This window comes from Xyrauchen texanus, chromosome 17, assembly GCF_025860055.1.
Source record: "Xyrauchen texanus isolate HMW12.3.18 chromosome 17, RBS_HiC_50CHRs, whole genome shotgun sequence".
Classification (NCBI taxonomy): Eukaryota; Metazoa; Chordata; class Actinopteri; order Cypriniformes; family Catostomidae; genus Xyrauchen; species Xyrauchen texanus.
Genome location: NC_068292.1, coordinates 44,897,919 through 44,923,001, shown reverse-complemented (window position 1 = coordinate 44,923,001; position 25,083 = coordinate 44,897,919). Strand labels below are relative to the sequence as shown.

Sequence of the window (25,083 nt, the reverse complement as noted above, 5' to 3'; positions counted from 1 at the left end):
TCCCGCTCCAGGCGGTCGGCAGCAAGCCCCTTCTCCCCTCACGGCCATCATCCTCTTCCAGGCGGCTGAGCTCCTCGTCCCCCGGCAGATGGCCGCGGCTGCTCCGTTGGGGTGGACGGTAGTGGCCAGAACTCTACTATGGCGTATTCCTCCTCCTTCCCGGATTTCGGCACCAGTGTAACGTGGTTAATGGAAAGGAGGAGGCGAGAACCGGCTTGACAATATAAATAATAGTTTTAATAATAAACTAAAACAGAAGACAAACACACACATGACGGGCATGTCCGTTAACGATCTCTCTCTCCCGCACGATCCTCTGCAGTCCACCTTTATCCCTCTAGTGAGGCTTGATTAGCCTAATACGGGACCGGGTGTGTAGGATCACGACCCGGCCCCGCCCTCCGCCCTGCCACAAACATGTTCAGCACAAAATATTTCCATTACTATAAACTTCAGCTTCTCTAACTTTAATAAATAACAACATATATTAATTGTGAAACTTGTGAAATAAAGCCCAAAGTGTCTCTTTCAAACGATACCACAACTGTCCCGTAACTCTAAAGGGTCCCGTAAATACAACCATTTCAGTTCAGGTCATTTTCATGGTTTGTGCTCATTAAGGGGGCTTTCATCAACCGGTTCAAATAAACAGATTAATGTTTAAAAACTGTTTACCAGGCCTTCATTCTTTATGTTTGGTAATGTATTTATGTATACATTGGGCTGTTTACAGTAATTATTACTTGTTGGGGACTTTTGAGTACTTACAAAATGATCTGCGACTTCTGATTGGGGGTTGAAATTAATCTTTCTATTATGCAATATTTTAATTAATAACATTTTATTTAATTATTTAAAAGTGTGTGTGTGTGTGTGTGTGTGTGTGTGTGTGTGTCTGTGGGTATAATGTGTGTGTTTGTGTGTAATATGTGTGTGTGTGTAATATGTGTGTAATATGTGTGTATGTGTGTAATATGTGTGTGTAATATGTGTGTGTGTAATGTGTGTTTGTGTGTAATATGTGTGTGTGTGTAATGTGTGTAATATGTGTGTATATGTGTAATAGGTGTGTGTGTGTAATATGTATGTGTGTGTGTGATATGTGTGTGTGTGTGTGTGTAATAGGTGTGTCTGTGTGTAATATGTGTGTGTGTGTAATGTGTGTGTGTGTGTGTGTAATAGGTGTGTGTGTAATATGTGTGTGTGTGTGTCTGTGTGTAATGTGTGTGTGTGTGTGTCTGTGTGTAATATGTGTGTGTGTGTGTCTGTGTGTAATGTGTGTGTGTGTAATATGTGTGTGTGTGTGTGTGTGTGTGTGTCTGTGTGTAATATGTGTGTGTGTGTGTCTGTGTGTAATGTGTGTGTGTGTGTGTGTGTGTGTAATATGTGTGTGTGTGTGTGTGTGTCTGTGTATGAAATATCACTTTTTTTATTGGTCGGCATGTCCAAACAAGCTGTAATTTTGCCAAATTATGCAATTAAATATAATTGAATTTGGTTTATTACGGAGAAAATAAAATGTTAGCTATAAAATTAGCCAGATGTTCTATTTAAAGAGTGTTAAAAATGTCATCAATGACACAAATCTCCTGTGATGCATGAACACACACTGATGAACATCGTTAGTGGATTAATTAAATACCCTAATGAGAGTGTGAACACGTGTTTGAACTGTCTACAAGTCCACACTGATAAAAGTGTCCGAAGATGAAGAAACACCCACTAGCGCGTCCCGTGTGAACAGCCCCTAAGACAGCAATCTTACCGAAATGCAACCTAACAAGGGACCATTTTGGAACACTATATAGGGAGCTACTATTCCATAAAGCTGCCTTCCAAGCTATCTTAAAAGGCAGCATAATTATATTGCCTCAAGTGATGATGCCTTGAAATACTACCTAAGTAGGCAGCTCACTAGGTGTTAGAACAGAGGTCAATTTGGGGTAAATTTTGGGGTCAATATTGACCTGGACCAGATCACCACAGAGTACAGTCAGAATACTATTTTGACCAGCACAGCCTGTGCATTAGTGTGTACTGTGTACGTCTCAGAGGAAGCGGTTCGTACAGTTCACGAGGTTTCTGATCTGAAGAAATGATTGTGTTATGAATATATGGACATCTGAAATACACATGCAGCTCCTCCTCATTGTAACTCGTTCTCATTTGCACCTCTACTCACATTCCCGTCTGTGTGTCACAATATAACGGCACGCCTGCTTACGGGCACAAAACACAGATGCATTTATATTCACATTCTGATGATATCAAGCAGCAAATCATTTGCACCTCACCCGATGTCAAAGCAAGTTCATATCTATACATCTCTGACATGCTGCACAATATAATACAAAACACACCGGAGAATACAGAGAATAAACCCACACCAGGAGTATTGCTGCTGACTGTGTGTGTGTGTGTGTGTGTGTGTGTGTGTGTGTGTGTGTGTAATGTGTGTGTGTGTGTGTATGTGTGTATAATGTATGTTTATGTAATATGTGTGTGTAATTTATGTGTGTATAATGTGTGTATGTGTATGTAAAATGTGTGTATGATGTGTGTGTGTGTGCGTGTGTAATGTGTGTGTGTATAATGTGTGTGTGTGTGTAATGTATGTGTATAATGTTTGTGTGTGTATAATGTATGTGTGTGTGTGTGTGTGTATAATGTGTGTGTGTGTATAATGTGTGTGTGTGTGTGTATAATGTATGTTTATGTAATATGTGTGTGTGTAATGTATGTGTGTATAATGTGTGTATGATGTGTGTGTGTGTGTGTAATGTGTGTGTGTGTGTGTGTGTGTGTGTAATGTGTGTGTGTGTATAATGTGTGTGTGTGTGTATGTGTGTATAATGTATGTTTATGTAATATGTGTGTGTAATTTATGTGTGTATGTGTATGTAATATGTGTGTATGATGTGTGTGTGTGTGTGTGTAATGTGTGTGTGTGTGATGTATGTGTGTATAATGTTTGTGTGTGTGTGTGTGTGTGTGTGTATAATATATGTGTGTATAATGTATGTGTGTGTGTGTATAATGTATGTTTATGTAATATGCGTGTGTGTAATGTATGTGTATAATGTGTGTATGTAATATGTGTGTATGATGTGTGTGTGTGTAATGTGTGTGTGATATGTGTGTGTGTGTGTGTGTGTAATATGTGTGTGTGTAATATGGGTGTGTGTAATGTGTGTGTAATATGTGTGTGTGTATATGTGTGTGTGTGTAATATGTGTGTGTAATGTGTGTGTGTGTGTGTGTAATATATGTGTGTGTGTAATGTGTGTGTAATATGTGTGTGTGTAATATGTGTGTGTATGTGTGTGTATAATGTGTGTGTGTGTGTATAATGTGTGTGTGTGTATATGTGTGTGTGTGTAATGTTTGTGTGTGTGTGTAATATGTGTGTGTGTGTGTATATGTGTGTGTGTATAATGTGTGTGTGTGTATATGTGTGTGTGTAATGTTTGTGTGTGTGTGTAATATGTGTGTGTGTGTGATGTGTGTGTGTGTGTGTATAATGTATGTGTGTATAATGTATGTGTGTATAATGTGTGTAATGTGTGTGTAATATGTGTGTGTGTGTGTGTGTGTGTGTGTACTGCTGGTATAGTTGTCTCACCTCGTCTGAGAGTGGGCGGCAGTGGTGGTCTCTCTCGCAGCTTCCTCACCAGATCAGACTGCGATCGAATGGCTGAACGCAATCGTGACACTTCACCGAGCACGTCCTGATACGACTGTACGATGGCCAGCGTCCTGATGACAACAAATACAGCAGATCATCTCTGCAGCCATTTCACACTTTCCGACCAATCAATTGACGTTTATAATCATTAGTGATTACTGGAGAAGCATTTTTATTGTTTTGATTGAGACTTGCAAATCATCTGTGCTCCACGTAAGAGGGGAAGCCGTACAGGTTAGGAACAACGTAGGGAAATTATGACAAGTTCAATTTTGGGTGAATTATCCATTAAAGATTCCCCATACAGACCCCACAAGCCCCGCCCCTGAAACAACCCAATATCATGAGAGTAACCCAATACTATGAGAGTAACTGAATGAGATCATGTGTGTGATAATTAGCACAATGTTTCCCTCTAGTGGCTGTCTTCAGCGCTGCACTTAAAGTGCACTTTAAGCTTTTGTTTTGCATATCTATGAGTAATATATATTCTTATAAATAAAGTTCGTAATGTGTGTGTATAATGTATGTGTGTGTGTGTTTGTGTAATGTGTGTGTGTGTAATATAGTAATATATATTCTTATAAATAAAGTTCATGCACACAATCGGAGGGTCACATGCATTAATGAATACCTGGAGTCTGTCGACACATCGTGCTGCTGCTCATCGTGAAGAACATCGTTTTCAGAGTCATCCTGTGAAGAACACGACAGCTGTCACGAGTGACACACACTTGGATTAATATTAAGTCTATTTTTGTTGTGTTTGATCATGTTCAAGTGGTTTTCAGAAGGGATGCACGATCGGTCGCTTCATCTACCCAGTTTCTTATTTCTTGAATAACGTTTAATAACGCTAATCATTGTCTTTCCTTTCCGCCAGAGCTCAACTGATATATCGGTACAGATTAACCGGTGCTAATAGTTGCTTTAGTATTCCTCTGTGACCAGACATGATTGTAAGAGCGCATGTTTCGTGTGTTTGTGTGAGCTGCTGCAGCATTAAATCTTTATTTTAGTTGCACAACAAACACACAGGATTTTACACATGACTCTTTCATGTCTGTGCTTATCACAAACTACATTTCCCTCCAAAGCTTTTTTTTTTTTTACGACAAAGTAGCATCAATAAGTTTACCGATATAGCTGATGGACGCTAATTACCGCTAAAATTATTTAGCGATATTATCGTGTAATTATACTTATACTAAATTATAGTTATAAACACTCACACACACAGAACCCCATTATAGCGACCACGAGGAGGTTACCCCATGTGACACTACCCTCCCTAGCAACCGGCCCAATTTGGTTGCTAAGGAGACCTGGCTGGAGTCACTCACCACACGCCCCACCGAGAGCGAGAACCCCATTATAGCGACCACGAGGAGGTTACCCCATGTGACACTACCCTCCCTAGCAACCGGCCCAATTTGGTTGCTAAGGAGACCTGGCTGGAGTCACTCACCACACGCCCCACCGAGAGCGAGAACCCCATTATAGCGACCACGAGGAGGTTACCCCATGTGACTCTACCCTCCCTAGCAACCGGGCCAATTTGGTTGCTAAGGAGACCTGACTGGAGTCACTCAGCACGCCCTGAATTCAAACTCACGACTCCATGTAAATTTGCATTATGACACTAAAATAAATTTGAGTGATGATCAAGTTCAGTTGGTGGTTAAAAGTTGCTGGAGAAATATTCAGGACATAATACAGTTGTCATGGCGATGCTTTACATGCGATGATTGTTTAAAATATTGAATATGAGGAATGTATCATGTATGTAACACTGATATTACACGCATCAATGTTTCTTTAATATCTGTCACACATCATAAACACATCCATGATGATCCTGATACTGACACTGAAAGTTTCCCGCAATACCCGCTGCAGGATTCCAGCTTGAACAGGACCATGACGATCTGCTTTTGGGTCGTAACCGTTGGCAACCTGCGATCGGTGCAACATCAGGACCGATATTACAGTCCCATCAGAAGAGCAACTCCTCCTCTTCTGATTGCTTTTTAACATTCAGAAAATAAATTTTTAAAAACATTAAAAGATTCAAACTATCAGCCGGTTATCGGTATCGTCGAAATCCACTATCGGTCGACCTCTATTTTCTACTGTCCATTAAAGTGTCGAGCTGCCTAACTTCACTTGGGGTGAAGAGAAATAACAGTTCAGATTTACTCGATGTATTTCTGAAGAACTCGCGCCCACAGTGCAAACAGGATGCTGTGGGTTTGTTTTCGGTTATCAGTCATGACACAGAAACAGTTCCCAGTATTTGAAGTGTAGGTGCGTCCCTCATCGAACATCCTCACAAGATCAGACTGAGACTCACGTGTCCAGCGGTCCCGCAGGGTTTGTCCAGCGAGCAGTTTTCTAACTGTAATCTCTCGAGCTGCTTTTCCAGTGACACGATCTTCATTTCACTGCCGCTTCTGTCCACCTGCCAATCATCTGCCGTGTTCAGACTTCTCATCACTGAGAGAAGAGACACGTTTAATGAACACATCACAGACTGAATGCCGCTCAGATCATGCGTGTAGCGTCTGATTAAAGGCTCAATATATGGAGATAAATTGTCCTAGCTAAAATACAATGTTTGTGAATTTTGGCAAAATGACTCACAAGTGATATTTCTCTGTTTTGTCTCATATTTCATCTTCACTGACACTTTTATACACTTGGTTAACCAGTACAATAACTTTTGACAAAACTTTATTAGGGGTGAAGGTGTTTGGAAATGACGTCACAACTGTGGGACTGTCGTCATTTTAGGATGAACATGAGCTATTTCATTTTCACACAATAAAGATTGAAATGGTTTCTGTTTATTTCACTTTTTGTGAACATGTAATAATTTGTATTTTTATAACGGACTTCCATAGTTTAAAGACACACACACACACACACTCACGCTCACACACACACTCACACACACTCACACACACACAAACACACACTCACACACAGTAAGAGGGTATATTACCCTTTTTTGGCTCCAGAATTCAAAATAATTTGTGCAGCACTATCCGGTACTTTCCTCTTTTGTGGTCTAAAACTGTTTGCACTGTGTGACCGCAACCTGCATCACAGTCTTTAGTAAACATGTACAGTTCTTTAAAATAACACATCTAGCGTTTCTTGTTTGGCTCAATATTGTGTTATATTAAATATTGTGTAAATATTAAAGAGTACCTTGACTCGTGTCAATTTCAGATTTCAGCTGCAACAGTTCGAGCTCTTTGGCTTGTAGCTGCTCTGTCAGAACCCGCTCCAGCTCCACTTTCTCTTTTTTCTGGAAGACAATGCAAAATATTTGTTGGTTGAGTGCGTTAGAAGGCTGTGTGTCAATCTAGAGAAGGATGAGTACTGAAATACCACTGTATTCAGCTCCATCTGTAAATCTTCCTTCTCAATATAGATACCGCGGTAAGCACTGAAAGCTTTGTTCATATACTGTGGTCCTTCAGACGGAGGGGCATCAGTTCGGAAATGCTATAACACATCAATAAAAATGAGCTATAACACATCAATAAATATTTGCTATAACACATCAATAAAAATGAGCTATAACACATCAATAAATATTTGCTATAACACATCAATAAAAATTAGCTATTACACGTCAATAAAAATGAGCTATAACACGTCAATAAAAATGAGCCATAACACGTTAATAAAAATGAGCTATAACACGTCAATAAAAATGAGCTATAACACATCAATAAAAATGAGCTATAACACATCAATAAAAATGAGCTATAACACGTCAATAAAAATGAGCTATAACACGTCAATAAAAATGAGCTATAACACATCAATAAACATGAGCTATAACACATCAATAAAAATGAGCTATAACACGTCAATAAAAATGAGCTATAACACGTCAATAAAAATGAGCTATAACACATCAATAAACATGAGCTATAACACATCAATAAAAATGAGCTATAACACATCAATAAATATGAGCTATAACACATCAATAAACATGAGCTATAACACATCAATAAAAATGAGCTATAACACATCAATAAACATGAGCTATAACACATCAATAAAAATGAGCTATAACACATCAATAAAAATGAGCTATAACATCAATAAAAATGAGCTATAACATCAATAAACGAGCTATAACACATCAATAAAAATGAGCTATAACACAACAATAAAAATGAGCTATAACACATCAATAAACATGAGCTATAACACATCAATAAAAATGAGCTTATAACATCAATAAAAATGATCTAACACATCAATAAAAATGAGCTATAACACGTCAATAAAAATGAGCTATAACACATCAATAAAAATGAGCTATAACACGTTAATAAAAATGAGCTATAACACATCAATAAAAATGAGCTATAACACATTAATAAAAATGAGCTATAACAAGTCAATAAAAATGAGCTATAACATTAATAAAAATGAGCTATAACACATCAATAAAAATGAGCTATAACACATCAATAAAAATGAGCTATAACACATCAATAAAAATGAGCTATAACACATCAATAAAAATGAGCTATAACACATCAATAAACATGAGCTATAACACATCAATAAAAATGAGCTATAACACATCAATAAAAATGAGCTATAACACATCAATAAACATGAGCTATAACACATCAATAAAAATGAGCTATAACACATCAATAAACATGAGCTATAACACATCAATAAACATGAGCTATAACACATCAATAAAAATGAGCTATAACACATCAATAAACATGAGCTATAACACATCAATAAAAATGAGCTATAACACATCAATAAAAATGAGCTATAACATCAATAAAAATGAGCTATAACATCAATAAACGAGCTATAACACATCAATAAAAATGAGCTATAACACATCAATAAAAATGAGCTATAACACAACAATAAAAATGAGCTATAACACGTCAATAAAAATGAGCTATAACACATCAATAAACATGAGCTATAACACATCAATAAAAATGAGCTATAACATCAATAAAAATGATCTAACACATCAATAAAAATGAGCTATAACACATCAATAAAAATGAGCTATAACACATCAATAAAAATGAGCTATAACACATCAATAAACATGAGCTATAACACATCAATAAAAATGAGCTATAACACATCAATAAAAATGAGCTATAACACATCAATAAACATGAGCTATAACACATCAATAAAAATGAGCTATAACACATCAATAAAAATGAGCTATAACACATCAATAAACATGAGCTATAACACATCAATAAAAATGAGCTATAACACATCAATAAAAATGAGCTATAACACATCAATAAAAATGAGCTATAACACATCAATAAAAATGAGCTATAACATCAATAAAAATGAGCTATAACATCAATAAACATGAGCTATAACACATCAATAAAAATGAGCTATAACACATCAATAAAAATGAGCTATAACACATCAATAAAAATGAGCTATAACACAACAATAAAAATGAGCTATAACACGTCAATAAAAATGAGCTATAACACATCAATAAACATGAGCTATAACACATCAATAAAAATGAGCTATAACATCAATAAAAATGATCTAACACATCAATAAAAATGAGCTATAACACATCAATAAAAATGAGCTATAACACATCAATAAAAATGAGCTATAACACATCAATAAAAATGAGCTATAACACGTTAATAAAAATGAGCTATAACACATCAATAAAAATGAGCTATAACACATTAATAAAAATGAGCTATAACATGTCAATAAAAATGAGCTATAACATTAATAAAAATGAGCTATAACACATCAATATAAATGAGCTATAACATCAATAAAAATGAGCTATAACACATCAATAAAAATGAGCTATAACACATCAATAAAAATGAGCTATAACATTAATAAAAATGAGCTATATAACACATCAATAAAAATGAGCTATAACACATCAATAAAAATGAGCTATAACATTAATAAAAATGAGCTATAACACGTCAATAAAAATGAGCTATAACACGTCAATACATCACGCAGAAAGTTCTGATAGTCACAGGAATTATGTCAGCAACATCTTCATCCACATTCATCATAGATTTAAACCAACCTTGTCTTCGAGCTGTTTAGCTCGTCTTTTGAGCAGAGCGTTCTCTTTCTCCGTGTCTCGTAATCTCTTCTTGATGTCCTCGTATGCCGTGACCAGGGCGAAGTGAGATGCCACCGACTCGTCGCCGGAGCACACAGACATGGGGCTCTCGGTCGGGCCATACTCATGCTTCAGGATACAGATGTCATCATCCACAGCGGGGAAATCCATTCCAGAGCTGCTAAACAACACATAACCAAAAATTATCAGGCCGAATAATCCAAATATTTCTGGACACTTTGAGATTCTCGGCAGCCTTGACAAATCTTTTGTCTGTTTTTGGGAAGTTGAAATGTCCTGCCGTGTGACTTCATGACCAATTCCCCAATTCCCAATGTGCTCTAACTCCTCGTGGTGGCGTAGTGACTCATATCAATCCGGGTGGCGGAGGATGAATCTCAGTTGCCTCCACGTCTGAGACCGTCAATCCGCGCATCTTATCACGTGACTTGTTGAGCGCGTTACCATGGAGACGTAGCGCGTGTGGAGGCTTCACGCTATTCTCCGCGACATCCACACACAACTCACCACACGCCCCACCGAGAGCGAGAACCACATTATAGCGACCACGAGGAGGTTACCCTCGCTAGCAACCGGGCCAATTTGGTTACCCCATGTGACTCTACCCTCCCTAGCAACCAGGCCAATTTGGTTAACCCATGTGACTCTACCCTCCCTAGCAACCGGGCCAATATGGTTACCCCATGTGACTCTACCCTCCCTAGCAACCAGGCCAATTTGGTTACCCCATGTGACTCTACCCTCCCTAGCAACCAGGCCAATTTGGTTACCCCATGTGGCTCTACCCTCCCTAGCAACCGGGCCAATTTGGTTACCCCATGTGACTCTACCCTCCCTAGCAACCGGGCCAATTTGGTTACCCCATGTGACTCTACCCTCCCTAGCAACCGGGCCAATTTGGTTACCCCATGTGACTCTACCCTCCCTAGCAACCAGGCCAATTTGGTTAACCCATGTGACTCTACCCTCCCTAGCAACCGGGCCAATATGGTTACCCCATGTGACTCTACCCTCCCTAGCAACCAGGCCAATTTGGTTACCCCATGTGACTCTACCCTCCCTAGCAACCAGGCCAATTTGGTTACCCCATGTGACTCTACCCTCCCTAGCAACTGGGCCAATTTGGTTACCCCATGTGACTCTACCCTCCCTAGCAACCGGGCCAAACTGGTTGCTAAGGAGACCTGGTTGGAGTCACTCAGCACGCCCTGGATTCAAACTCACGACTCCAGCGGTGATAGCCAGCGTCAATACTCGCTGACCCCATCTGTTGCTGTTTTATAATTACCAGATGTAGGCCGATATATCAGTTTTACCGATTAATCGGTGCCGATAGTTGCTTTTTGGAACTATCTTTATCAGCAAAAAGTTTTTTCATAATTTCGCCATTTCAAAATAAGAGTCCCCGGTGTGTTTCAGGCTTGTTTATCCGTAGAAGTCCCGCGTTATCCACCAAATCTTCATTTGTTCATGTGATTTGGGGGATTTTGGTTGAACAATAAACTGCATCTGTGTTTTTATGCATGATACGACTCTTTGTCTGCGTCCGTCATAGTAAAGATTTATTTATTTTTTTGACATTCTATAAATCTATTTTAAAAACTATCGTGCAACTAATCGGTTATCGGTCTTTCCCGCCACTTTATTCACTATTGCTCGACCTCTAATAATTACTATTCTTTATTGTATTGTATTGTGTGTAAACACAATCATGCCAATAAAGTACTTTTAAATTGAAATGAATATTAAAGATAATAATGTTGACAAAAATACTAAATACTAAAAAATATTCACAATGAATATCCAATCAAATATTTGTCATAATTCAACCAAAAACAGGCCCTGAAACATTTTTACGCATGACAAAAAAATATAATAATTATTGTTATTATTATGATTTATTAATAACAATATTAAATGCATTATTATATTTTTCTTTGGATATGCAAAACACATTTGTCCACTTTCTAAGTAGTCTATAATAATAAAAGTTGATCTCTAAATCAGCCAGATTCAAGTATTTTTAATAAAGTGTCCACAAGACGAAACTCGAATTTCCTAAATATTATTTTAAAACAGCAACACTTCACAAAAACAACAGATAACATGAACTAACAATGAACTTTTACAGTATTCATAAATCCATTTGACATTAAAAGTTGCACAGTATATGTAAACATTAGCTTATGGTATTTTAATAACTATTAACCAACATAACAAATGTTATATATTACCTAAACCATTTACTAATGTTGAAAAATCAGCTTTCTTTGACATGAAATGACTCATTGTTTTTCAAACAGAAAGAGAAAGCGGCTTGAGTGTGACATTAACAAGATCAAAGAGCTCTTGTGGGTGTTACATGAATAATGAAGAACATTTCTAACAATCAAAACACGACAAACATTCATATTTACATCATCTGAGATGAATAATAATAATGTAAACATGTGAAAGTGTCAGCACTCCCGCCAAGCACCACTTTATACATGCATTTATGTATTAAGGTTCTATTTCCTTTGATATAATGTAACGTTTGTGTTAAAGATGTTGCCATATATGTAGCTCAATATTGTGCTCCCTATCTAGTGTACTAAGAGGTGACACACTTACCAGACAGCAGTCAGATTAGACAGCAGAGTGGTATATAAATATAAACCATGATACAGAGTAAAAACACGGTGTTTTAGAGAGATGACACTCAAACACACACGACAAAATAAAGCAACAACACAAACACAAACTGCAGGAAGTGAACATCTATGACGACTCTACTTCCGGCGAAAACACAAATGCACTGGGATCAAACCCACGGAGAGGGGCAGAGTTAGTGTGACAATTAATCACAGAGATGACAGATTTATTTCAATAGTACACACCGACGCACTGGTCTTGTGATGACCTTTATGAGCGTTATTGTGTGATGATGCGCTTCTAATGTGCGGCTGTGCTGCAGTAACCGCAGCTGACCACACGGTGGCGGCACGTGCACATAAACACAGGAAGTGCATCAGACAATGTAACATTGAATATGTATGTAAAGTGAACTACGCAAAGTATTCAGTTCGTTTGTAAAAGTGATGCATACAAATATTCAACTGTATTAATCTCAAGGAGATACAGATCAGGAAAATCCTTAAAGGAATATATTTATTTTCTTTTAATGAATATACTCTCATCATTTCCTCACCCTCATGTCATCCCAGATGTGTGTGACTTTCTTTCTTCTGCAGAACACAAATGACAATTTTTAGAAGAATATTTCAGCTCTGTAGGTCCATACACTCCAAGTGAATGATGACCAGAACTTTGAAGCTCCAAAAAGCACATAAATGTAGCATAAAAGTAATCCATACGACTCCAGTGGTTTAATCCATGTCTTCAGAAGTTCATTAATAGTATTGAAAATTAAAGTCCTTTTTTGCTATAAATCTCTACTTTCACTTTCACATTCTTCTTCTTTGGTTTTGGCAATTTGCGTTCTTTGTGCACACTGAGACTTTATAGTACATAAGGGCTTAAATATTGATCTCTTTCTCACTTTCACCTATCATATCACTTTTGAAGACATGGATTAATTCATTAACAATTTATTACATGAACTAATAATGTTAATTAATGTGTTGATTACCACAAAGTGCTGAAGCCGTGTATTTGAACTTCCACCCAATCTGGGTGCACTAATATGCATTAATACATGCTTAATTATGGCAAATATATGTGTTAATTACAACAATTACTTAATGATGAGTTTATAGTCATGTGCCTCAACTTAGTTAATCATGAGTCATACATTAACTGTGCATTAGTTAAGCATTAATTAATGGCTTAGTTACTCATGAGTCATACATTAACTGTGCATTAATTAATGGCTTAGTTACTCATGAGTCATACATTAACTGTGCATTAGTTAAGCATTAATTAATGGCTTAGTTAATCATGAGTCATACATTAACTGTGCATTAATTAATGGCTTAGTTACTCATGAGTCATACATTAACTGTGCATTAGTTAAGCATTAATTAATGGCTTAGTTAATCATGAGTCATACATTAACTGTGCATTAATTAATGGCTTAGTTACTCATGAGTCATACATTAACTGTGCATTAATTAATGGCTTAGTTACTCATGAGTCATACATTAACTGTGCATTAGTTAAGCATTAATTAATGGCTTAGTTAATCATGAGTCATACATTAACTGTGCATTAATTAATGGCTTAGTTACTCATGAGTCATACATTAACTGTGCATTAGTTAAGCATTAATTAATGGCTTAGTTAATCATGAGTCATACATTAACTGTGCATTAATTAATGGCTTAGTTACTCATGAGTCATACATTAACTGTGCATTAGTTAAGCATTAATTAATGCTTAACTAATGCACCCGTATTGTAAAGTGTTCCCTCATTAGCTAACAACAATTGAAATGTATGTTCTTTTGTATTAATGTATTAATATGATGTGAGGTCCAGTTACAAAGCTCACAGGCTCAGCGTTACTGAATGTACAAAACTATTTAGATTAATGCTGTGATCAATAGAAGTTAGGAAATGAAAGAGCGTTACCAAATGACATAATCCATATCAGACAAAGCAATGCTTTTTATTGGACGTATCAAAGTTAACAAATGCAATGCCAGCAATGAATGAGAAATGCAAACTTGTATCCATAAAAATAATTCAATGTTTATAAAAATTGACATCTTTACACAGTTCAAACAAGTTATTTAAATACATAAATAGAGTCATTTGTAGTCAAATCGCACCATAGACCCTTTTCATTAATGCACATTCGTTTGCATTAATGCACTGATCGCCAGACACAAATCAATTAGTAGTATGACATGTAAACCATTTGTCTTCTGTTCAGTGCATTATATAAAAAGTCACCGAGTATGAATGCAAAGTGACTTTTCTCAGTAGTACTCTAGATCTCTGTTCCATAACTTACAGTAGTGAGCTGTCTTGCTGTCTATGGCCTACATAGGGCGCTACCTTCTAAGGCAGAATCCTAACTGAAATGGAATGTCATAAGTGACTTATCTGGATTTCCATCCCACACAAATATTAGCTTAAATAGTACATTTTAAATAGATCTTGCCCTGAATATACAGGGTGTGCCATTCTGGAAGCTTTACTCCATTCCCGCCGATTATTGTCAGATCTGTGGACTTTGACTGGATTTGTGCAGTTACTGAATCTTGCAACAGCAAACGGAGATCCTGCCCCAACTTGTTTTCTTGATCCACCTCTAACCGACTCAGTTGGGAGATAAGATACGGCAGTTTCAGGGCCGGAACGGTTCATTGCAATGCAACGGTTAAACCCAACACCTTTAGCCGCGCTGGGAAGATTCTCGATTTCTCCTCATATGAAGGTCCACACCTCCAGATCCTGGACGGTGAAGTCATGATGGAGTGAGAGCGGCTGGTTGTAGAAAGTGTTGCACGAGTAACTTGAGCCGTGATACAGGTCGGAGTCCAACCACAGGCCAAAGTATCCACTGAACACACATGCAAAACAACCATTAGATAAACTCATCCGTGTGCATTTATCAATTATCAGGAATGCAAAAATGATTTGGAAATTCAATGAAAAGTTTACCCAAAAATGAATATTCTGTCATGTTAGACACGCAGTCTGACCTAACGTTTTCCATACAATGCATCTGGATGGAGTTTTTACAGTCAAGCTATAAAAAAGTCAAAATGCACCATGAAAATATTATAAATCCAAACTAATGCGCTAGAGGTGGACCTTTTTAACGATTAATGCTTTTGGAACTATCGTTATCAGCAAAAATCTCTGCGATGGTTTTGATCATTTATGCATTTAAAAATAAGAGTCCCCGGTGCATTTTGAGCTTCTTTATACTTAAAAGTCCCACGTTATATGCACCAAATCTTATGGTTATTTTGGAAATTTTGGTTGAACAATAAACTGCATCGGCGATTTTATTTATTTAGGATTTTTTGAGTGCCCGTCATGTTATGAAAAGAACACGATTTGTAATTTCTTTTGATATTCGAAAAAAATAAAGTAAAAAAATCGGCTAATTAATCGGTTATCAGCGTTTCCCGCCACCTCAGTTATCATATCGGCAAAATCCACTATCGGTCGACCTCTATAATGCACAACTAATTTGTCAAGTCTTCTTTCAGTCATGCGATAGATTTGTATGAGGAACAGACTTAAATATAAGCCATTATTCCCAGTTTAATCAACATGATCAAATTTAAGGATTGATTTTCAGTGAATAACTACTAAAATTTTGCTCTATTTCTCACGTGATAAACACAAGCCACATGGCCTATATTTAGGACACCTTTACTCGCATCATCGTCCTTTTGCATCTTGATATACTGTAAATCACCATTCACTTCCATTACATGGAAAAGAGCAGCGTGAACATTCTGCCAAATATCTTTGCGTTGCACGTCAGAAAGAAAAAATCACACGGTGTTGAAACAAAGCGAAGGTGAGTAAATAAAGACAGACGGTTTTCATTTTTGGCTAAAGGAACCCTTTAATGTCAACAAGCAACCAAAATGCTCACTCACCCTCCGCCTCCCATCTGCAGCGAGTCGAGGAAGCCTCGGACAAAGTAGGAATTTTCTCCACTCCAATGGAATTTCTGCATGAACACAAACCGTTTAAGAACCTGCAACGTTATAGTCTGACAGCACGCAGCTGTCGAGTTATTTCACCAAACACAGAGAAGCAAGAAGTGACGCAGCATTTACCTGAAACTCCGGACTGAAGCTGTACAGGAACGTTTCTCCAGTGCCGTAACAGTAGCAGCTCACTTTGAAAGCGTCGGAAGAGAACGCTCCAAAAACCTGAAGATGATTAAACAAGACTGTTTTAGCATGTAGCACGTGTCCAAGTCCCAGCAAACAATCAACGGTTAGAAAGAAAGTCCTTGAACAGCCTAAAGCTCAAATGCATTAAAAGTGCATGACAAAAAACTGATGATGCATCTACGCTCGGAGTGATGCATGTGCATCCATGATGACTGTATCACCTTACCTGGTTGTCCATGTCCTTGATGACCATAAGAACAGGTCTGTCTATGTCTGCCATGTGTCTGTAGAGCGTGTTCAAACTGGTGCCGTGCTCTGCCGTGCTATACAGTAATTTCCATGGATACCCTTGAGTCCGCGCTGGAATGTGATTCATCAGCTGTAAAGATCAAGACACACATATACAGTAAATTTAATGTACGCTTGTGCATTGGATCAGTGCATGCATTGCATGGGAGTCCAAACTTGACACATCACTTACTTGCTCTAGATGCTGCTGCTGCAAAATCTGACTGTTGTCTGTTAAAACTGGCAGCAGATCCTCATATTCAGAGTCTGTGGAGCTACAGAGACTCTGTCGACGCTTGTCTGGTTTATCAGTGATGATCTGAAGGCACACAGAAGAGGAAAGCATTAATATTACAAACTCTCTTTAAGAATGACTCAATGCATTCTGGTTGTATACCGTAATATACTTGCATCAGAACAGCACATGCATGCATATATAGGACGCAGTAATTTGCCCTCACTATTCTGCATGCACGTCGCTCCTCGTGTTGTAATAGTATCACACATGTATTCCTCAAAGACAAGCTCACCTCCACAAACGGCTCTTCAGACGTTCTGGCAAAGTACAAAACCTTCATGCTGTCTGGGATTGGTCTCATGTTTATGGAGGGTCGACTAGTTGCCTTGAAAGTGTCTGGATTCGGTGTGAGCTCTCAGCAGCCCTTTCTCTGCTCATATTGTGTTTCCTGCCCTCTCATTGGTCCGTTTATTTTATTTTTTTCTCTTTTCCCGTCAGTTTCACCCCATAACAACTTTACTTTCACTTCCAGAGAAATGCTATTTTAAAGAGGAAGTCTTGCCTTATATGGTCTTCAGGACAGTTTACAGCTATGAGGCACATCTGGGAAGTCTTGGGAAGTATTTGGGATTGGGAAGTAAGTTTTAGTCCATGTTAAAGAGTTTCTCATCAAGAGACTTCTGCACGTTTCCATAAAAAAAAAACAAAAAAAAAAACACTGTCGCATAAGTTTTGGTTTAGCGCAACAGAAATCTGTCCTGAAAAGTCTAGAACATTCTGAGAGTCATTCTGACTTTATTCGTCTACAGAACAGAGTACCGATCATTTAAGTTTGTGTAAAGAAAAGGCAAATATAGTCTAAAAATATGTTGTTGTTTTTTTTTTGTTTGGTAATGAATTTTTTTTATTTAATGCTTTTTTTGTTTGGTAATTATTTTTCTTAATTTAATGCTTTTTTTGTTTGGTAATTATTTTTCTTAATTTAATGCTTTTTTTGTTTGGTAATTATTTTTCTTAATTTAATGCTTTTTTTGTTTGGTAATTATTTTTCTTAATTTAATGCTTTTTTTGTTTGGTAATTATTTTTCTTAATTTAATGCTTTTTTTGTTTGGTAATGAATTTTTTTTATTTAATGCTTTTTTTGTTTGGTAATTAATTTTCTTAATTTAATGCTTTTTTTGTTTGGTAATTAATTTTCTTAATTTAATGCTTTTTTTGTTTGGTAATTAATTTTCTTAATTTAATGCTTTTTTTGTTTGGTAATTAATTTTTTTAATTTAATGCTTTTTCATTTGGTAATTAATTTTTTTAATTTAATGCTTTTTCATTTGGTAATTAATTTTTTTAATTTAATGCTTTTTTTGTTTGGTAATTAATTTTTTTAATTTAATGCTTTTTTCATTTGGTAATTAATTTTCTTAATTTAATGCTTTTTTTGTTTGGTAATTAATTTTTTTAATTTAATGCTTTTTCATTTGGTAATTAATTTTTTTAATTTAATGCTTTTTTCATTTGGTAATTAATTTTCTTAATTTAATGCTTTTTTTGTTTGGTAATTAATTTTCTTAATTTAATGCTTTTATTGTTTGGTAATTAATTTTCTTAATTTAATGCTTTTATTGTTTGGTAATTAATTTTCTTAATTTAATGCTTTTATTGTTTGGTAATTAATTTTCTTAATTTAATGCTTTTATTGTTTGGTAATTAATTTTCTTAATTTAATGCTTTTTTTGTTTGGTAATTAATTTTCTTAATTTAATGCTTTTTTCATTTGGTAATTAATTTTCTTAATTTAATGCTTTTTTCATTTGGTAATTAATTTTCTTAATTTAATGCTTTTATTGTTTGGTAATTAATTTTCTTAATTTAATGCTTTTTTAATTGGTAATTAATTTTTTTAATTTAATGCTTTTTTCATTTGGTAATTAATTTTCTTAATTTAATGCTTTTATTGTTTGGTAATTAATTTTCTTAATTTAATGCTTTTTTAATTGGTAATTAATTTTTTTAATTTAATGCTTTTTTGTTTTGTAATTAATGTATTTTATTTAATGCTTTTTTCGTTTGGCAATTTATGTAATTTAATACAGGGGATTTTTCCAGCATTTTAAAAAAAGTCAAACTAAACAATAATTTAATAGAATTGGGCTGTAAGTGTTCCATAAATAATATAAAAATAAATAAATAAAGCACTGATGATTTTCTCCTATTATTGTGTATATATATTTACAGAAATTATGTTTTTTGTATTGTGGGGTAATTCCTTGACTGCCGTCTATTATTTTGAACGGTGTCGAAAAGAAACTTTAATAAATAAATGGATGTCTACAGCGATTAAATTAATCACAAACAGTGTTCATTCATTTGTTCTCCTTGTACTTGTTGATGACCGGTGCATGATACGAGATATTTGTGTTGCACTCCTGGAAGTGTCCCGTGTGCAGATCGGCTCTATATGCCGTAAAGACCAATCCATAATCACGTACAATAAATCAGCTTTCAATACTGTCGCCATGGTAACACAGGGTAACGATTGGGGCAAACTCTGTCATGTGACACAACATTTTTGCGTTAATGCCAATTTTATCGACAAAGTGTTTCCAAACCAGTTTTTCGCGACATTTGATGTATCGACATAGAGTTTATGCACTTGAGTTAAATGGAAAAATATAATGTGGACATTGGTGACATTTTAGCGATAACTAAGACTTCTATTAAGTCTGAATAAAAACTTTTGTACGTGTTTTTTACTTATTTATATATTTTTTGTAATTTTTGTAGCCCCAATGCATTGCCAAAGCATACATACTTATTCAAGCGCAAAGACTTATGGGTATTTCACCATTATAACCCAGAATGCATTGCCAAAGCATACATACTTATTCAAGCGCAAAGACTTATGGGTATTTCACCATTATAACCCAGAATACATTGCCAAAGCATACATACTTATTCAAGCGCAAAGACTTATGGGTATTTCACCATTATAACCCAGAATGCATTGCCAATGCATACATACTTATTCAAGCGCAAAGACTTATGGGTATTTCACCATTATAACCCAGAATGCATTGCCAAAGCATACATACTTATTCAAGCGCAAAGACTTATGGGTATTTCACCATTATAACCCAGAATACATTGCCAATGCATACATACTTATTCAAGCGCAAAGGCTTATGGGTATTTCACCATTATAACCCAGAATGCATTGCCAATGCATACATACTTATTCAAGCGCAAAGGCTTATGGGTATTTCACCATTATAACCCAGAATACATTGCCAATGCATACATACTTATTCAAGCGCAAAGGCTTATGGGTATTTCACCATTATAACCCAGAATACATTGCCAATGCATACATACTTATTCAAGCGCAAAGACTTATGGGTATTTCACCATTATAACCCAGAATACATTGCCAATGCATACATACTTATTCAAGCGCAAAGGCTTATGGGTATTTCACCATTATAACCCAGAATGCATTGCCAATGCATACATACTTATTCAAGCGCAAAGACTTATGGGTATTTCACCATTATAACCCAGAATACATTGCCAATGCATACATACTTATTCAAGCACAAAGGCTTATGGGTATTATTTTACTGTGCACAGGTTGTTGGGGATTGGCAATATTGCACATTTAATATATACATTGTTTCAAAGGTTTGATTGTATTTAGAAACATCATGAACACTAACCGTGTGCAACAAACTAACATTTTCATGGGGTTCAAATATACGTTTCAAAATGTCACAATAGCTTTCACCAAGATGATATCACGATTTTAAATGTTTCCCCTAATGCCTTGCATAGAACCGCTAATTACCGTAAAACTACTTCACAGTGATCCTTCTCTTGATTTCCTACAATGCAACATTTGTTACAGCAAACATTCTGTAAATTTACAGCAATTATTTTACAGTGTGCAGAGTCGTTCACAAGTGCTCTAACTCCAGCCTGTGAGAGAAGAGAAGTAAGAGACAAAGGAAAGTGGTCCATCATAAAAGAAATGCAGCGGTAACGTATTGTAGGGGAGGGTCTGAACCGCAATAGACACATCAGAATGGGAAAGCATGTGATTTTTCAACCTGTCTACTATAATAGCTGTATTGTCAACATTCATTTTGAGGAAATTGGTGGTTATTCGGATCTTTGCATCATAAAAGCTGGCAGTTAAAGAACAGAGGGGCAAGGTGGAAGTGTGTTTGAAGCGAATATAATTTGTGTGTCCTGAGCTCACCCAAACGTAGTGAAGCGGTAACGTTCTTTTTTGGGATCTGCAATGTTGTTATGAAAAGCTGCTCAACCTACAACTCAAACAGTGAAATTTCCTAAATGTGTTACGTCAGATTCTTTCTTTTTCTTCTTCCTAATTTGGAACACCCAATTCCCAATGCGCTCTATGTCCTCGTGGTGGCGTAGTGACTCACCTCAATCCGGGTTGCCTCCGCGTCTCATCACATGACTTGTTGAGTGCGTTACCGTGGAGACATGGCATGTGTGGAGGCTTCACGCTATTCTCCGTGTCATCCACGCACAACTCACCACACACCCCACCGTGAGCGAGAACCACATTATAGTGACCACGAGGAGGTTACCCCATGTGACTCTACCCTCCCTAGCAACTGGGCCAATTTGGTTGCTAAGGAGACCTGACTGGAGTCACTCACCACACGCCCCACCGTGAGCAAGAACCACATTATAGTGACCACGAGGAGGTTACCCCATGTGACTGCACCCTCCCTAGCAACCGGGCCAATTTGGTTGCTATGGAGACCTGGCTGGAGTCACTCAGCACGCTCTGGATGTTATGTCAGATTATTTGTATCGCTGAGCTGTCGAACACTCAGCGCTTGGCAACAGTGATGCTGTCAATCATGTACATCACTGTTATCATTACCGGCTGATTGTTGCGAAGTCCAGCCCATTTGAGAGCTTAACCAATCATCATAGAGAGAGCCGGGCTTCCAGGCAGGACAAAAATACATTGAATGGCCAGTGTCAAAAAGAGCACAACAGTCTGGTTCGGGAAGTAAAAATGCCACTCGTATTCTCCACAGAGGAAGTGATTTCTAACGTTAACTTATAAACCTTTAATGTTGTCGCGAGTTTGAATCCAGGGCATGCTGAGTGACTCCAGCCAGGTCTAGAGTCACATGGGGTAACCTCCTCGTGGTGGTGATTAGTGGTTCTCTCAATGGGGCGTGTGGTGAGTCGTGTGTGGATCGTGGAGAGTAGCATGAGTCTCCACATGCTGTGAGTCTCCTTAGCATCCAAATTGGCCTGGTTGCTAGGGAGGGTGGAGTCACACGGGATAACCTCCTCGTGGTCGCTATAATGGTGTTCTCGCTCTCGGTGGGGCGTGTGCTGAGTGACTCCAGTCAGGTCTCCTTAGCAACCAAATTGGCCCAGTTGCTAGGTAGGGTGGAGTCACATGGGGTAACCTACTCGTGGTGGTGATTAGTGGTTCTCGCTACTACAAGGACCTACTAAGTAGTGGGAATTGGGCGTTACAAATTGGGAGAAAAAGAGGAAAAAAAAATGGTATATTCATCTGTCCACATAATTTCAACTTAATAAAAATAATCACGTTTAACAGATCAATTCCTGGTAAAGAACTACACTACCCATAATCCACCAATCAGAGAATCACATCAAGAGCTCCGCCCACTTCAGTGATGCACTGAGAATGACCAAATCGAGTCACTCTAGTTACATATTTATATACAGCTCAATATTTTATACCTCTATTGATTCTGTACTTATAATCATCAACTTTAAATCAATAGTTTGATTATAGTCACTTCTTACACTTATTTCTCAGAGGCGGGATTCTTGCGTAAACAGCCAATCACAGTCAGTGTATCCTGGTGAACCTTCACTAAGTTCAGTTTTCTGCTGTGTTTACTGTAGATGCTTTCTGGAGACCACTGAATGAAGAACGTGTACAAATGATCGACTCTAAAATAAACAGAAGCATGCTCGGTGTAGCGCACTGTGATACATAATCAAATGAATATGAGCTTAAAACAGAGACAAGCGTTGGTGGGACCTCCTAGTTTTAGTTCCAAAAATATAAAAAGACAGGCTTTGTATAAATGCATTATTTTCCAAAACGGCCCCAAACGCATACGATGACGTCTGAGGGAAGTCTAGAATATCCAGTGACTCTAGAACTATACTAGAAATATACTGCATTGAAAGTAATATTTAGTAACAAAACATGCATAAAAGCAGAATTCAATTAGCCTATAATATGCATATTTTATCCATAATATTTTCTAAACTGACTTTAATACTGTCAAAACGTTTGTATTAAATAAAATTATATTTCTATAATTGATATTGCAAACTTTAATTATTCATATCCTCTAATAGTGCAGGTTTGAATGGGTAATTCATCCTGAACATTTTTAATATTTAATTATTCAAACTTACTCAGTAATTCATTTCATTATTATTATTGTTGTTATAAAAATGTATTTATTTAATCATTACAACATCTTTGTTATTAAAACTCTACTTACACATTTAACAAAATATTTTAAATATTTAAGCATTTCATAACAAAATTCCATAAAAATGTAACGAGGTAATATTTAACAAAAAATAAACACATAATTAAGGTTTATTAATTTAATTTGGTTTATAATTACACAATTCAGTTATGAAATTTAAATAAAAAAAAAAAAAATTCATTTATATTCCCTTAAATTTATATTTGAATAAAATAAAAAAACAAATATGCTAATCAAACCTAATATCTTGCTCTGCCTCTGAAACAATCACCTGTCACATAGAGACACTGTACACCAGCCAATCAGCTCCTGATGGATAAAATCAAATCCCGCCCATTTTCCTTATGGGTCGTGAACAGCATGTCATGTTGACTTTTATCTGAGCTGGTATTTAAAGTAGTGTTAAATGTGTTTTTCCCATCTAGAATCAAATATAGTTTTTTTTATCCCCAATGTTGGAACGCCCAATTCCCACTACTTACTCTAGTAGGTCCTCGTGGTGGTGCGGTTACTCGCCTCAATTCAGGTGGTGGAGGACAAGTCTCAGTTGACCGTCAATCCGCGCATCTGATCACGTGAATCGTTGTGCATGACACCGCGGAGACTCACAGCATGTGGAGACTCATGCTACTCTCCACGATCCACACACAACTCACCACACGCCCCATTGAGAGCGAGAACCACTAATCACCACCACGAGGAGGTTACCCCATGTGACCCTACCCTCCCTAGCAACTGGGCCAATTTGGTTAACCCATGTGACTCTACTCTCTCTAGCAACCAGGCCAATTTGGTTAACCCATGTGACTCTACTCTCTCTAGCAACCGGCCCAATTTGGTTACCCCATGTGACTCTATCCTCCCTAGCAACCGGGCCAATTTGGTTACCCCATGTGACTCTACCCTCCCTAGCAACTGGCCAAATTTGGTTACCCCATGTGACTCTAACTTCCCTAGCAACCGGCCCAATTTGGTTAACCCATGTGACTCTACTCTCTCTAGCAACCGGCCCAATTTGGTTACCCCATGTGACTCTACCCTCCCTAGCAACCGGGCCAATTTGGTTAACCCATGTGACTCTACCCTCCCTAGCAACCGGGCCAATTTGGTTACCCCATGTGACTCTACCCTCCCTAGCAACCGGCCAAATTTGGTTACCTCATGTGACTCTAACCTCCCTAGCAACCAGCCCAATTTGGTTACCCCATGTGACTCTACCCTCCCTAGCAACCGGGCCAATTTGGTTACCCCATGTGACTCTACCCTCCCTAGCAACCAGGCCAATTTGGTTAACCCATGTGACTCTACCCTCCCTAGCAACCGGCCAAATTTGGTTACCCCATGTGACTCTAACC

At 37.1% G+C, this 25,083-nt stretch overlaps 2 protein-coding genes across 3 annotated transcripts in view; both read right to left on the bottom strand.

The window, feature by feature from the left end:
• Window positions 1–12,610, bottom strand: part of LOC127658066 (5-azacytidine-induced protein 2-like) — a 14,195-nt gene extending 1,585 nt beyond the window's left edge. Inside the window, exons 1-7 of one of the 2 annotated variants that reach the window (XM_052147162.1) lie at window positions 12,477–12,610; window positions 9,804–10,020; window positions 7,082–7,198; window positions 6,899–6,998; window positions 6,039–6,181; window positions 4,320–4,381; window positions 3,623–3,756 (exon numbers count right to left, since the gene is read on the bottom strand). In XM_052147162.1, the coding sequence (XP_052003122.1) occupies window positions 3,623–3,756; window positions 4,320–4,381; window positions 6,039–6,181; window positions 6,899–6,998; window positions 7,082–7,198; window positions 9,804–10,013 (766 nt within the window). In that variant the 5' untranslated portion in view covers window positions 10,014–10,020; window positions 12,477–12,610. Of the gene's footprint in view, window positions 1–3,622; window positions 3,757–4,319; window positions 4,382–6,038; window positions 6,182–6,898; window positions 6,999–7,081; window positions 7,199–9,803; window positions 10,024–12,476 lie in introns of both variants that reach the window. The other variant, XM_052147163.1, reaches the window with a different exon arrangement.
• A 1,843-nt stretch (window positions 12,611–14,453) lies between these two features.
• On the bottom strand, window positions 14,454–17,765 carry LOC127658072 (nuclear receptor coactivator 7-like). The gene is made up of 6 exons (XM_052147172.1): window positions 17,490–17,765; window positions 17,153–17,278; window positions 16,898–17,050; window positions 16,612–16,707; window positions 16,429–16,502; window positions 14,454–15,371 (listed from the first exon to the last, which is right to left on the bottom strand). The coding sequence occupies exons 1-6, from the start codon at window positions 17,556–17,558 to the stop codon at window positions 15,236–15,238; spliced, it is 654 nt and encodes a 217-aa protein (XP_052003132.1). The 5' UTR covers window positions 17,559–17,765; the 3' UTR covers window positions 14,454–15,235.
• Window positions 17,766–25,083: the final 7,318 nt, after the last annotated feature.